Source organism: Apium graveolens, chromosome 11, assembly GCF_009905375.1.
Source record: "Apium graveolens cultivar Ventura chromosome 11, ASM990537v1, whole genome shotgun sequence".
NCBI classification, from domain to species: domain Eukaryota; kingdom Viridiplantae; phylum Streptophyta; class Magnoliopsida; order Apiales; family Apiaceae; genus Apium; species Apium graveolens.
In genome coordinates this window covers 190,034,917-190,050,439 of record NC_133657.1, presented here as the reverse complement: position 1 = coordinate 190,050,439, position 15,523 = coordinate 190,034,917, and the positions used below count along the sequence as shown (strand labels likewise).

Below are 15,523 nucleotides of genomic sequence, written 5' to 3'. Positions count from 1 at the left end.
TGATCTTTTCCATCATCAAATAAAAAGGTAACAAACAAACAAAAATCGAGTATTAATTTTCACCTACATCTCAAAACCTATTTTTTATTTATCTAAAAATAAAATTGAATACCTAGTAGCAAACATGAAGGATTTGTTATTAGCATAAATTAACTTTAACAGATAAAAGTAGTTAAACATCACGTAATTTTTTTTATTTTACCGAAACATATCACGAAGTTACTGCCAAGGTGATTCATTTAAATGGGGACACAATGGGGGTAGTTGATACGGCATGGCAGCATGTACATGTCATACAGATAAAAAGGGTTATTAAAGAATAATGTTAGGCGCCCTGCACTATCACCTCGCCTTAAATACATTGTCGATTCACTATTTTTTTTTACTCTATTTTAATTTATTTTATTTTTCTTTTACTCTCACCTTTTTTTCCTTAAATTCATATATTATTTATTCTTTTTTTACTTTAGTACAATTAGAAGAATTTAAAAAATAATTTAATAAAAACTTATTTACCTCTTTTATTTTAATATGATTATTTAATTAATTATAGCTTCTTTTACTCTTAAATAATTTTCTTAAATTTTTTTATATTATTTGATTTGTAAAAGAAAAAAAAATCTTCACATTATATATTTAAATATATATTTGATATTTGAAATAATACCCAAAATACACCACTTTACAGTTTCAAGTGCCCAAAATATCCACCGGCGGGAAAACTGCCCAAAATACCGATGAAATGCGCATTTTACAGATGCGTATTCTGTTTTTTTTTTAAATTTACAAAGAATACGTTTGTAAATTTTTAAAAAACAGAATACGCACGATAGTAATGCGCATTTCGTCGGTATATTGGGCAGTTTTATCGTCATAGCACCAGCCCCCCATTATAATAAAATATAAAAAAATTTACTTACCATATTTACACAAATATAATACTTGTTAGTTGTTACTCCCTCCGTCCTGGTGGATTCTTTACATGTTTTTTTCCTCATGCACACATTTTAAGGCTATTATAAATTATAGTTTAATAATTTATTTTTGAATTTTCTTTTTTGATATAAAATTTTAAACATTATATTTTTATTTTAAAAAAAATATTTAAAATTATTTAAAAAACCATATTTTACGGGAGTCTTAAAATACGTGCCGATCATCCGTCCCCCAATATAAAAAATCCGGTGTACGGAGGGAGTACTAATCACTATCTTTATGATCTAACATTTTACAAAAGTTTTTTATCAGAAAATGACAGTTCATTTTAGTTAATTTATTAGGCTCTTTTAATATAATACATATTAATAAAAAATATTATTTTATAATATCATGTTATTTATTTAATGTCTATTTCTATTAGGCTTTTTATTTAAACATTTGCTAGTTCTTATTAAGTATAATCACTCTATTTTAAATTATCATAAATTCTTAATATAGATAATATATATAAATAAAAATAATATAAATTAAGAATAAAGTAAATAATAGTAAAATTGAGATAAAATCATACTAAAGGTCAAGATAAAATAAATAATAAAAAATAAAAATGAAATTCTAAAAAAAAGTACTCTAAGTTAAATTAGAGTAAAGTTTTTAGTGAGAATAGATAATAACCGACAATTTCTTTAATGCAGTGTGTCCGTGACAATGCTACATCATATATGGAATTTCAAGTCGTTGAAATAATGAAATTTTGATAAATTAATATTTAATAATAAATAATTTTATTAATTCAAATTAATATAGTGAAGACAATATATTTTCTTGATTTGATAAAAAAATAAGAAAAAAATATTTGACCTCATAAATATTAATTTAGCATATGTTAAATATAATTAAATTTAGCGTTTATATTTGGGATGATTACTTAGTAAAATGTTTATGTAACAAATAGCTCTAAAATGTTAAGCTGAATAACCAAACATGTTACTCTTTAACACAACCTGTCAGTTGTAAAGTATCCGGGTTTTGTTACAATGGATAACAACAAATATAATAAATATCAATACCCGTACTAATTAGAAATAGTTAAATTCAAAAAATGGAGACGCTCCCTACACCGAGATATGATACAATGTTCGGTTTAAAATCTTAAGATCGGTGAATAAGTCCCAAACATGGATTTATAAATTTTAACAAAATATATAAACAAAATTTTAAAATTATCCCTTTCATTTATTAATTTTAGTGTTAATGACACTTCCATAAAAACACAATAATTATCAGCAGCAGTGGAAAACTAGAGAATTTATTTTAATACGTCATTTGGAAAATAACCATCAAGAGATAGACTCTACATGCAAACGGGTACACACTGAGTACTCAGAATCTAAGATTCAAACCAAAAGCTTGTATAAACACAAATATTTGTAATTGTATGAAAATGGAATAGTATCTGCTGCACCGTAAACAAATGGATGAAACAATTAACCCTCGATTCACTCTCGATTCAGTTTTCTATAATGACTTGAACATATCATGAAACTGAAACCATGGATGCAAACATGTGTATATCTTTTTTGATAGTGTTTCTCAACGTCAGTCCAATATGTTTCATAATATAGTACAGGACCAATGTACACCCGACACATTGCAAATGGTGTTGATTTGAAAACGAGTAGTTTATAGTTGGAATCTAGAGAAGATATAGCAGTATCAAGTATGTGAATCTAAACTAGGAATTACTAATACTATATTCCTTGGACTGTCGAATGTGATGTACACCTCAAACGCATTTCACCCACATCTTTGTAAACACGTGACTTTGGTTTGGATAATATTGGAGTCGGAGTAGAGACTTGTTGTCCATAGAATCCACCCACAAGGATAAACAATAAACAGTCGTCAACAAATGAACCGGGACATCGGTATAATGATATCTTACTCGTTCCATTTATAAGATGTCGATGGTTTAAAATTTGTATTTTCGGAACATAGCAGATAGTTACGACTTATGAAATACTGCACAATCCTATTATTAGTAGTAGCGCGATCCTTTTTTTTTCTGTAAACGTAAGTAGTAGGTGATTCAGAAGTTGAAGTATGTGGTCTGGCAACACAGTCACCAACAGCGACATGTTGAAGTGCAAATGTACATTATTATATTAGAGAATCATGTGACGCTTTGGTATTTCCACGAGGTAATACTTTCTATTCTCATAATTTTTTGTATACTTTAGTCTCATACTTGACACGTATTTAATATTATTATAAAATATTGTTTTTATAATTTTTTTATTTTTTTGTTTCTTTATATAAATATATAAATATATAAATATTATATTTTAATTTAAAAAAATATATTTAAAATTATTTAGGGAATCATAAAATTTTTACAGGAGTCTTGAATTGCGTGTTAATCCCACGTCCCCTGATATAAACTACGCAGTGGGATGTAGGGAGTAACATTTTAGAATATAATTAAATTGTATTCTATACTAAAAAGTTTGAAGAAAGGTGCGAATTATATGGAAGATCTTGAATCTGAATGTAAATTAGCAGTCACGGACTCCAGTCTACGAGGACCGTAATTCTATAAGGGTAGTTCACGATCTCGCCTGACTTGAAATTATTTTACTGAATTCGGCTCGTTTAGTCAAATAAGTTGTAGTTCGGATAAAGGTAATTTAATGTACATGCTCGATTCATTTCGTGAAATTAAATGAGTCGAGTTTTGATAATATTTTTGACTCGGTTTAATATAAAATTAAATAAGTTAACTCAATTCGACTCGTAAAAACAAATAAGTTGAATTTAGCCAGATATTTAGAATTATTAGTTAAACTAGCCGACTTGTCTCGACTTAATTAAGCTCCGCTCAAAATTCATCTTGCCTGCGCCAAATTACATTTCTAATGAGTATACTGAATATACTGATGTGAAGGAACTATTGGGCCCCAGTCCAACAGTAAACACGTACAAGTTGCGAAAAATAATAGTATACAATACAAACCAGCATTATTATGATTTAATTAATAGGGACAGCAACGGTTGATATATATAGTAGTAATAGCTACTGTTGTCTTTTCCCAACATTTTTTTCAAAAAGATACTATTTTGTATGGATCCATTTTGTTATTTTGATAGACCTACTCTTTTTGTTTTTTTCCCTTAAAGTATTCGTGATTATTAGTAATAACAACAACTAAAAGAGTAGAACAATAAAAGAAAATTCCAAATACGCGTGGTTACAATAATTTAAATTATATTATATTTTTGTCGATATTTTCTTACATAATTATAAAATACAAATTAGTAATTATTACAATATAGTAATAGCGAGTAAAGTTCTATGGAGTCCACCTTTAATTGGAGTCCTCGGAGTCCATATATGTTCTGCAAGTAAAATATAGCTTAAAATATTGCAAAACATATTATTTTTCGACAAACATCACTATTCTATCAAAAATCTTGTAGATTGCATACATTTTACAAACAGAACATTGCAAAAATATATATTCTACAAAACATATTTAGTTTGCAGAACATAAATGTTCATGTTGCAGAACATATTGCAGAACATACATATTGTACCGTAAATATATGAGATTTGCATGATTTTGTTGAAGTTATGCTATTTGTGTAACATGTTTTGCAAAATAACATGTTTTACAATATATTTTATTTGCAGAACGTAGATGGACTCCGAGGACTCCGATAAAAAGGTGGACTCCATAGAACTCGTAATAGCTTATGTTTTCACATTTTCGTAATACTCTCTCCGTCCCCCTCAATTGGTTCGTCAGGTATTTTAATACTCTTATTAAATATAATTATATAATTTTTTTTAATTTTTTTCTTCTAAATAAAAATATAATATGTAAACTTTTATATAAAAAAATAATTAAAAATGACTTACAAATGAGTGAGGTAGTAGTAACATTTTTGCAGGGAACGAAGTTGAAAATCATAAAGGTGAATGTACAGAAGTACGTCAGCATAATCAGACCCTTCACTCTTTTTTATTTTCTAGATCCAAGTCCACAAATTGAAGACTTTAAATTACATATTTTATAATTTTGGTGCCTAACACGGTATATTCTTCTCTGAATCTGGCTTCTGGGAGCTTTATTCGTTGTTTTTAAATAGTTAGACTTATACTATAATTTTTAAATGAATATTTGTTTCAAGGATGATTAGGTTCTAGAATCACATAAAGTAGATTTTTAATATTTTAATTATTTCATCGTACTTAATGTCCGTTTTTAGTCGAAAGTCGTGTAAATAAATTATTTCATAATTCTGATTTCAGTTTTATTTTGAAAGAAAACTGATTTCAGTCTAATATAAGTTTTACGAGTAATCATGTAATTCTAATAAAATAAGTAAGTTTATAACTTTATCCTTGCCGTTTGTGAAATTCGGTCTCTAAATATGAGTTTTTTTGCAATTTGTATGACCTGCCTGTTTGACTTCAGGATTTGAATATCCAACCTTTGAAAAATCATATTAAATTGAATATTTGTTCAAATATTATGAGCAATACCATTTTGGAAAGCTCTTTTCGATATCTGCAATTTGCGTTTACATTCTGCTGCTAAATTCTGTGATTTTGATGTCTTAAACATCAAAATACAATTGTAATCAGGGGCTGATTCTGTTCTCCAGTCCGCATTTATTTGTTTTCTGAATTCGTTACTTGTTCGTTTTTGACGAGCCTTACCATTATGGAAAGGTCTCGGAATTTCCTACAACTTTCGTGTTTCGTACTTTTTCAGTTGACTTCATCTTTATGCAGTAATTTGACATTCTTTGAAACTGATCAGATTTAAACTTATCAATAATTAGTGGTTTGTTATGTTATTTTGTTTCGTGATGTTGGGTTATAGTGTTTTGAGGTTATTTGATAAATTTATATATGATTTTGGAGATGTAAGATATTTGAGTGTGTGATCTTTGAGTATTTATTTTGAGTTATTTATATTATTTGTATGACTTGGGAGTTTGTAAGACATCCGTCGCGAGTGGATAATCTCGTGTTTGGCACCTCCTATGCGGTGTACTTAAATTGTATGGGCGTGTCGCCGAAGTTGTGGGACACGTAAAGCAATGGCTAGTATGTGTATGATTTGGCCTTTTGGGTAGCACGTGATTATTGCCGTGCAAGCCTCTGTAAGATGTTGGGTAGCATTTGCTTTCTGTTGTGCAAGCCCCTGTAAATTTTGATGACTACATATTTTTGAAGTACCGAAAATGCAGGACATCCTGTAAGTGTAAGATTATCTTCCATGTTCATATGTAAGCTATTTTACGTAACAAAAAGGTACGGGGAATAAAACATTTCCCGATATGGGATAAATAAATATACTCCTACATTCGTACCAACATACTCCAAGTCACTGACAGTCAGTCTGATTCATCTCTCTCTCTCACTCTCTCTCTCCCTGTCCGCTGTCTTGCTGTCTCTCTTTATACATAGATACATTAACACAAACACACAATTACTCCGTAATCAAAAGGTTAGTACACTCTAATCTTTCTCTACTCAATCTCACATTTACACTATTGTCTTCTGTGTAGTCTTTAATTTTACTACTAATTTGATGTTTATTTTTTTTAAAAAAATAAATCGATCTCAGATTTATTCTCGTATTGTATGTATCACGGTGTTATATTTCAATAAGTTATGTTACTTATACTACATAAGTAATTGTTGTGTGCTTATTTACAAATTTTACTTCAGTAAATCAGTGTGCAATTTGGATCTGAACCTCTTACTGATTTTGTGTGTGTGTTTGTGTGTGTGGTTGTGTTATGTGTTAAATTAATAGCTGTGAGCATGAATGGAATTTGCATACTTCTAGACTTGCCAATTTTACATGCAAATATTGTAGATGTGTGTGTTTGTGTCCATATGTACTGTATCAGCTATGCAGTGATTAATCTCCTATTTTCCAATTTAGTCAGGTGTAAGTTGAGCTTTTGTATAAACAAGCTCTGTTTTCAAATAACTCAAGATTCTGGAAAGTTAGTTTTCATTGAAAAAAAATGGCAGTTTCTGTTTTGCTAAAAAGGCTATATATATTTGACTAAGTGGGAAAATTATTTTTGGATTTTGACTAGGATATTGCGAGAAGATGAAGAATTCAGTATCGGATTCGTATTTGTCTATTGAAAGTGAGGAGGATGATGAGAATGTGCATGATAAAGGTGATGATAAGAGGAATAATGTAGACGATTCAGATGATTCGGATTCTTCAAACTATTCCTACAACAACGAGCACCACAGCCGGACCAGTTCCGTTTCCAGTGCATGGCCTCAAACTTACAGGTTATGCAGCGTCCCTTGTGTTGATCACATACTTCTCTTTATCTATTACATACACTGCCAACTACTGGAGGAAATGTTACTGGGATATAGACTTTCTTTCTCAGCTATTTTCTTCAAGAAGTGAAAGATTTAGGTTTGAAACAAGTAAAATTTAGGTTTGTCTGCAGAATCTGCTCTCCTTTTTGGTTTCTCTGCTCTCCTTTTCGGTTTTGTGTAGACATTTATAAGCTGAGTGTATCGAACTCCCATGAAGAAAATGAACACTGATTCAATTAATGTAATATTAATGATAAAAGTGCAGTTGCATCCCTGATAAGAAGTTTATTTAATTGCCGATATATAGTGGTTATCAATTGCATAAATGCCAATTTTGGGCCTCAACTAGAAAATTTCCAAGTCGAGTATATGTACAGCACTCCTTGATATATTGTACAAGGACTAGTCGCCTTGTGGAGTGATAATCATCGGCTAAAACGATCTTAGTTTCAGGAATCACAAAGCATACCTGGGGGTACCCTATTAGCTAAAGTCAACACAAAATCTTATTGAAGCTATTCTGGCAATTTCCTGTTGAACCATTTCAGGAGGAAGGACAAAGGAATTTTTTTCAGCAATTATGTTTGTGTTTAATCATTTTATATTAAGTTCCAATTTTAAATTATATACTTATTATCATGTTTCCAGAACACAGGTGAAAAATAATTGTTTAGAATCAATTTTTACACCAGAACACCCACTATATGTTTACAAAAGTTGCGAAATATATATATTTTGGTTACTTGAAGACATGAGTGCAGATTTACGCTTACTGTATCTGTTTGCCATATTCTTAAGCATATAACTATCTATCTAGCCTATTCTAGGAATCCTCCATGTTAGTTTTACCTTATATATTAATGCATGCACCATGTGGTCTTTTCAAAGTATTTTTATCCAAAATTTTCCAGGCAATCAATTGATTTGAGTGTACCGTCTCCAAGCCTCAACTTTTTGGGGACACCTGTATTGTCACGATTAAGCAATTCATTCCTTTCATCTTCACTTACAAAAAGGAAAACTCCTGAAATTGTACAATCGACAGCTAAACCTTTGTTGTCAGCAGCATCGGATGAGCAACTGCCTCAACTAAGACGTAGTTCCCATTCTTTTCTTCCTCCTATCACAGAAAGAAAACATTCAAAGAAGGCAACTTCTGATCAGAAATATTCCAAAGTATCGCATGAAGTTTCTCGTAAGAGTTCATATGGCCAGGCTGTACTAAATGGTATGTTTTTTAAGACACTAATTGTTGGTGTTGGTTTTTCAGGTTAGAAGTATATAAAGTAATATTGCGATAACTACCTTAACTAGTGCATTTAAATCCACTTGGCACTTAAAGAGCATGATTAATTATTTCTATTTCTAGTTGTCCACATAAATATAATTTTTTTATGTTGTATGCAGGCATGAATGTTCTATGTGGAGTAGGGCTCCTCTCTACTCCTTACGCAGTCAAAGAAGGAGGATGGTCTAGCCTTTCTTTACTGTTTATTTTTGGAATTTTATCATTCTACACAGGGATCCTCTTACGGAACTGCTTGGACAGTCAACCTGGTCTTGAGACATACCCCGATATCGGCCAAGCTGCCTTTGGCACTACAGGCCGCATTGCCATCTCGGTAAGTTCTTTTAATCAACAGAGTCACATCTAAAAACAAAGAAAATGGGCTCTATAAAACAATTTGCAAGATTATTGATGCTTAACTTTTTACTTGATGTCAAGTCTTCATATGATGTGTTCAATAATCAGCATTACTTTTCTATTTTTGTATCATTTACGAATTAATGTTATACAATATTCGTTGTAGAGAGTACTGATTATTGAATCTGGCACAGTAGTTTCAGAAATCTTCTTCATTCTATCCATGATGTCATAAGATTATTTGAGAGCTAAGTATTTGGCTTTGTGCTATATATGAAAGTAAACAATTTAGTCTTTTAATCCCTAACATTCTGTATCAACAAAATTTTCTTTTGCCTTCTTTTAGAAAGATATATTGCGATCAGATTGTTTTGATACTTTCTGTTTTCTGATTGCAGATCGTTTTATACGTGGAGTTATATGTAAGTGACACTTGCTTTATTTGTTAAGAATTCAATTATTATAAACTTCTTGTCTTCTTCGAACCTGATTTTGTAAGTTTTATTCTAACTGATTCGAAGGTCTTCAACTAAATTAAGATTTATAAGCCTCGCCCTTGCCCCCTTCCAATCAATTTTATTGTTACCACTAGTCCCAATGTACAACAAACATTATAGTGAGAATTTTAGTATGGTTTTATTGCTTTACTATATATTTAACAACCCAACTAATAAAATTTCTCAATATAATACTTATTTAAATCCAAACTCCATTAAAATCCGATAAAACCTTCGATTCTTGAAATAAAATACAACTAAATTACAACCAAACCAACAAACTCTAAAGAAAATCTAAGAAAATACAAATCTCCTCAAAGTCTTGGAACTCGCACTCTTCCCCTTAAACAACCCACCTAAAAGAGAGAATACCTGCCGGAGGAAAATAAGAAAAACAAAGGACCGACAGTGAGCGAAAGGCTCATATACGGATATAAAATAAAGCATAATTGAACAAAGATTAAAAGATGACGAGGCTAAGAACACAACTGAATATCTGAATGAAGCACAATAATAATAGTGAATGAGACAATATAAAAAAAATGAATACTCAACTCACAAAACAAAACTAAATGCTTACCACCCAAAACTTATCATACTCTTACACATATCCTTATCAATTATACATATTAATCACAAATAATATAATCGAAAGAATAATGATAAAATGAAATCATACCCTTACACATACTCTTACGCATATTCTCACACTTACAAAATAATACATAAAATAGCTTACATACGAACATGGGAGATAATCTTACACTTACAGGATGTCCTGCATTTTCGGTACTCCAAAAATATGTAGTCATCAAAACTTACAGGGGCTTGCACAACACAAAGCAAATGCTACCCAATATCTTACAGGGGCTTGCACGGCAATAAACACGTGCTACCCAAAAGGCCAAATCATACACATACTAGCCATTGCTTTGCGTGTCCCACAACTTCGGCGACACGCCCATACAATTTAAGTACACCGCATAGGAGGTGCCAAGCACGAGATTATCCACTCGCGACGGATGTCTTACAAACTCCCAAGTCATACAAATAATATAAATAACTCAAAATAAATACTCAAAGATCACACACTCAAATATCTTACATCTCCAAAATCATATATAAATTTATCAAATAACCTCAAAACACTATAACCCAACATCACGAAACAAAATAAATAACAAACCACTAATTATTGATAAGTTCAAATCTGATCAGTTTCAAAGAATGTCAAATTACTGCATAAAAATGAAGTCAACTGAAAAAGTACGAAACACGAAAGTTGTAGGAAATTCCAAGACCTTTCCATAATGGTAAGGCTCGTCAAAAACGAACAAGTAACGAATTCAGAAAACAAATAAATGCGGACTGCAGAACAGAATCAGCCCCTGATTACAATTGTATTTTGATGTTTAAGACATCAAAATCACAGAATTTAGCAGCAGAATGTAAACGCAAATTGCAGATATCGAAAAGAGCTTTCCAAAATGGTATTGCTCATAATATTTGAACAAATATTCAATTTAATATGATTTTTCAAAGGTTGGATATTCAAATCCTGAAGTCAAACAGGCAGGTCATACAAATTGCAATAAAACTCATATTTAGAGACCGAATTTCACAAACGGCAAGGAACGAAAGTTGTAGATAATTAAAAGACCTTTCCGAAATGACCAGAATCAACAAATTCTAACAGATAACGAATCAGATATGAATTTAACAAGAGATCAGATCGTATACAATGAAGAATACGGAAACGAAAAACAAGAGAATAAAGAAGTTATCCGTACACACTAATTTGAATTTGAAAAGAAAGAGTACAAAAAAGATGTCCGTACACACGAATTTGAATTTGAAAAGAAAGAGTACAAAAAAGATGTTCGTACCTCGAGATCTTAGTTATCGAGAATGCTAACAAAGAATTCAGAACCCCAAATCACAAGAACCCTAATCCCTTAAACTCCAAATCCATAATCTCCTATTTGACTTTTGTTGTTCATCTATTTCTCCTTGTCTTCCCTTCTCTTTTCCTCATTTTCTATCTATTTTACTCTCTCCTCTTCTCTCCATCTCTCTCTCTCTTCTCCTCTCTCTCTCCTCTCTTCTCCAATTAAATAACGCAAACCCTTTTTTTTAGCAAACCCTAACTCTTCTCTTCATTCTTTCTCCCTTTTTTTTATTAAAACCCTCACTCTTTTTTAATAAAAGCCTTACTATTTTTTTTAAACTAATACTCTTAAAACAATATTCTCAATATAAGAATAAAAATAAACTTATAAAAACTATTTTAACTACAGCACACTAACATTAATAAATAATTAAATCAAATAATTCAACTAAAAATAATTATAAAAAATCGGATGTTACAATATAACTGTTAGTAAGGAATAAAAAAGGTTGGGTACATGTCATATTGTCTAATAGTAGAAAATCAGCTCGATTTCTTTGCTGGCTTTGTACACCGGTGTTTCCTTTAAGCCTTGCCGTTTCTTTTAAACATTGTAATGTGATCATCTCTTTTGTCTTTCCTTGCAGGCCAGTTGTGTAGAATACATAATTTTGGAGAGCGATAATTTGTCATCTCTGTTTCCAAACGCAAATTTAACTTTGGCAGGTTTTGACTTAAATTCACGATATCTGTTTGCCATTATAACCGCCCTTACTGTTCTTCCAATGGTTTGGCTCAAAGACCTTAGCATTCTAAGTTACTTCTCAGGTACGTACTAATTTTTTTTCCTACAACTTTTATTTTTGAGGGTTACCATTTTTTCATTATAAACTTTAGGTCTTTATGTGTTTTCCAACAGATATGGTATTTGTAAAGTGTTAAGCTGTAAGTAGGGCAATGTTTTGTCAAGATCTTGGTAGATAATTAGTAATTAGTATGTCCCAGATTTTAAGATACAATCACATGTTTGCTGACAAGTTCAGTATATGGACTCCCCTGCATCCTGCTTTCAAATGCATGTATTGTTATGCGAGAAGACAATCATGTCAGAAAAGATAAATGTGTTGTTCTTTGTAGAAAAAAGCACTTGGATAATTTAGGCCTTTTCTCTCTGGAAGGGTTTTGGCTTGTCCAAATGTAATTTATATTGAGTTGCATGATCATTGTTGCAAAAGCAAATTCATGTAGAATCGTGACTAATCGATCTGATTTTTTATTATATATATAAAGTTACACTCTGCTTCCCATTTTTTTCAGCTGGAGGAGTCATTGCATCGATTTTGGTGGTTCTCTGTCTATTCTGGGTCGGGTTGGTGGATGACGTTGGTTTTCATGGAAAAGGGACAACATTTAACTTCACCACTCTTCCTGTCGCACTTGGTCTCTATGGTTTTTGCTACTCAGGACATGCAGTTTTTCCAAATATCTATACTTCAATGGAAAACCGGAGCCAGTTTCCCCTTGTCCTCTTTACTAGGTGAAATTATGATGCACAAACTTTCCTTCCAGCCAAATCTTATGGTTAATGGGTTTGCTTATCAGCTAGCCTACCGGTCGAAGCACTATTTTTAATGTTAAGGGTTAAAAACATTTCTGGTTATAGCAAATTAAAAAGCAAGAGCAAAAAGTTCTTAACTATTTTGTTACTGCAACTCGGTGTACTATTTGAGACGTGAAAGCATTGTGGTGCAGATCCTGTTATTGTAGGAAGAAGGCACAACTCTCAATATTTACAAACAACATTATGACTAATTCATAACATCTAAAACTTCATAAAATGAGAATGAACTTCATATTGAATTTATACAAGTTTTGCTTCATAACTAAAGTTTTTTAATATGCAGCTTTGCTCTCTGTACGGTGTTGTATGCCGGAGTTGCAGTATTTGGATACTTCATGTTTGGCGAAGAGACAGAGTCACAATTCACCCTTAATATGCCTAATGATTTGGTTGCCTCCAAAATTGCTATATGGACTACGGTAATACAAGGAGACATTATGATTCACATATAGGAGTTTCACTTGTGCAGTGGTTTTGTATATTCTTGCAGCAACTCGCATGTTTTCACATATATTTCCTTAGATTTCTTATAAAAAATTGCCTATTATGAAGATAATTATCTACGAGTTCAACAATGTCAAACAGAATTGTCTAATTGTGAAATGCATTTGGTTACGAAGGAGATACAACTTACATTATCTAGTTTTTAGGGTGTGAAATGGGCAATCTTATATCACTAGTCATAACTCATAACCAACTTTCTGCATATCTAGTAATGTTTGAATTCTAGTTTGCAACTTAAAAACATGTTTGTCTATGTTTCTTTTTTTTGCAGGTGGTCAATCCATTGACTAAATATCCTTTTCTTTAAATACTTTTTACCGTTTATTATGATATAATCTCGTATCTCATTAATAATTCACAAACATGCTACAACTTCTAGTTACTTCACCATTTGCACTCAAAGAGCATAACAAATAGAATGGACAGGTAACATATTGATTGCAGAAAGTTGTTAGTTCTTAGAATAACTATTCTACCCTCTTTTGCAATTTTATTATTCCTTGCAGCTCTTCTATACTTTACAATGCCAAACTATATTATTGTTATCTTTAATAAGAAGAACGTATGCCTTAATTATGTCTCCGGTGGCTATGAGCCTGGAAGAGCTGATACCATCAAACAATCTCCAATTTCATGTCTACTCGATTCTGATTAGAACGGCGTTGGTGCTCTCAACCTTATTTGTGGGTCTCAGCGTTCCCTTTTTCGGTAAGCCACATGCACTGTTTATTTTTTTGGTGGTTCAACAGTTTCAACATTTTAACTGCAACAGTTTTCAGTGTTCTAGGTTATTAGCCATGGGTCTCTTCCATACTAATTCCACTTACCAATAAAATAATCACATTAATTATTTGAACTTGTAAATCGTTAAGATCCAGATTCCAAACACACATGGATACATATATGTTAGAAACTAGAGTATCTCAATTTTAAATTTTGCAGGGCTGGTGATGTCATTGATCGGATCTTTACTAACAATGCTAGTAGTAAGTTTTCTCTTATTTCATAAGCAATAACTTATATTTTCCTTTTAAGTACTCTTTGCCATTTGGATATAAAATATCATCATTGTTAATAGAAATTTATTTTGCAGACTCTCATACTCCCTTGTGCTTGCTTTCTGAGCATATTCGGGGCAAAAGTTACCCCCTTACAGGTAACGACAATACTTTATTTTCTTTTCCTCTTCTTCTGTGTTATTTGGAAGAATATCAACAGCTAAAGTTTTTTGCAAATATATTGGGGGCTGGTTATTTAAAAGAAAAAAAAATACATTTGGGTTAGTAGCCTAGCAAATTCTCTGTTATCTTGGTAACAAATGGTGGAGCGGATACCTTCTCTTCAATAACAAGAGGTTGAGGGTTTGACGCTCGGTAGCATGTGTGTGTTCATTCAAGTTCATGCAACTGATGATTTCGGGTAAACAAAAGAAAGAAAGGAAAATCCACTTGTTCAGCTAACATCTGCTGATCTACATTCAGAAAATAGATTATTTTATACCATCTTTTAACTGTATGTACAACTCATTTTGCCAACATTTGCTTCTTGTTTCCACTGCAGGGATTTCTGTGTATGCTGATTATTGCAGTAGGCACAATATCATCAGCTTTTGGAAGCTACTCAGCTATATTTCAAATTATCCAGCAGTTTATCTGAATATTATGTAATGTTGGATAAGTTTTTTTTTTCTAAATAATGTTGGACAAGTTAGTAGCAGTGAAACATCACATATACTCCCATAAATCTTTGATATATTACAGTGTTTGTATATTGTAGACAAGCTAGGGGCTGTTTGGAACTTGTTTGGGTTTGCAAAGATATAAAATTATTCAATTTTAATGTTTGGAATTGGAAAGCACTTGTATGTGCCAAAGCCCATTAACTATTTATTCATGCTGTTTGGGTGAATTTCTGAAAGGGCTTTATCCTTATCCACCTTAAATAAGCAGGAAAGGAAAAGTTTCAGCTTTCTCAATTTCATAAACTAACCCGGGATGCTGATTTGTTATTAAAGGACTTAAGGGGGCATTTGCTTCGTGTTAGTAAACGGAACGGAATACAG

The 15,523-nt window shown here is 31.5% G+C and overlaps 1 protein-coding gene across 2 annotated transcripts; it reads left to right on the top strand.

Annotated features, from left to right (window-relative positions):
- The first annotated feature begins 6,306 nt into the window (after nt 1-6,306).
- LOC141695035 (amino acid transporter AVT1C) lies at nt 6,307-15,305 on the top strand. 2 transcript variants are annotated; one of them, XM_074499266.1, is made up of 13 exons: nt 6,307-6,458; nt 7,063-7,270; nt 8,218-8,534; nt 8,714-8,928; nt 9,350-9,373; nt 11,984-12,164; nt 12,654-12,873; nt 13,241-13,376; nt 13,733-13,752; nt 14,024-14,169; nt 14,404-14,447; nt 14,555-14,617; nt 15,022-15,305. In XM_074499266.1, the coding sequence occupies exons 2-13, from the start codon at nt 7,077-7,079 to the stop codon at nt 15,115-15,117; spliced, it is 1,656 nt and encodes a 551-aa protein (XP_074355367.1). In that variant the 5' UTR covers nt 6,307-6,458; nt 7,063-7,076; the 3' UTR covers nt 15,118-15,305. The 2 variants fall into 2 exon arrangements, with proteins under 2 accessions (XP_074355367.1, XP_074355368.1); XM_074499267.1 differs by lacking the exon at nt 6,307-6,458 and adding an exon at nt 6,644-6,966.
- Nucleotides 15,306-15,523: the final 218 nt, after the last annotated feature.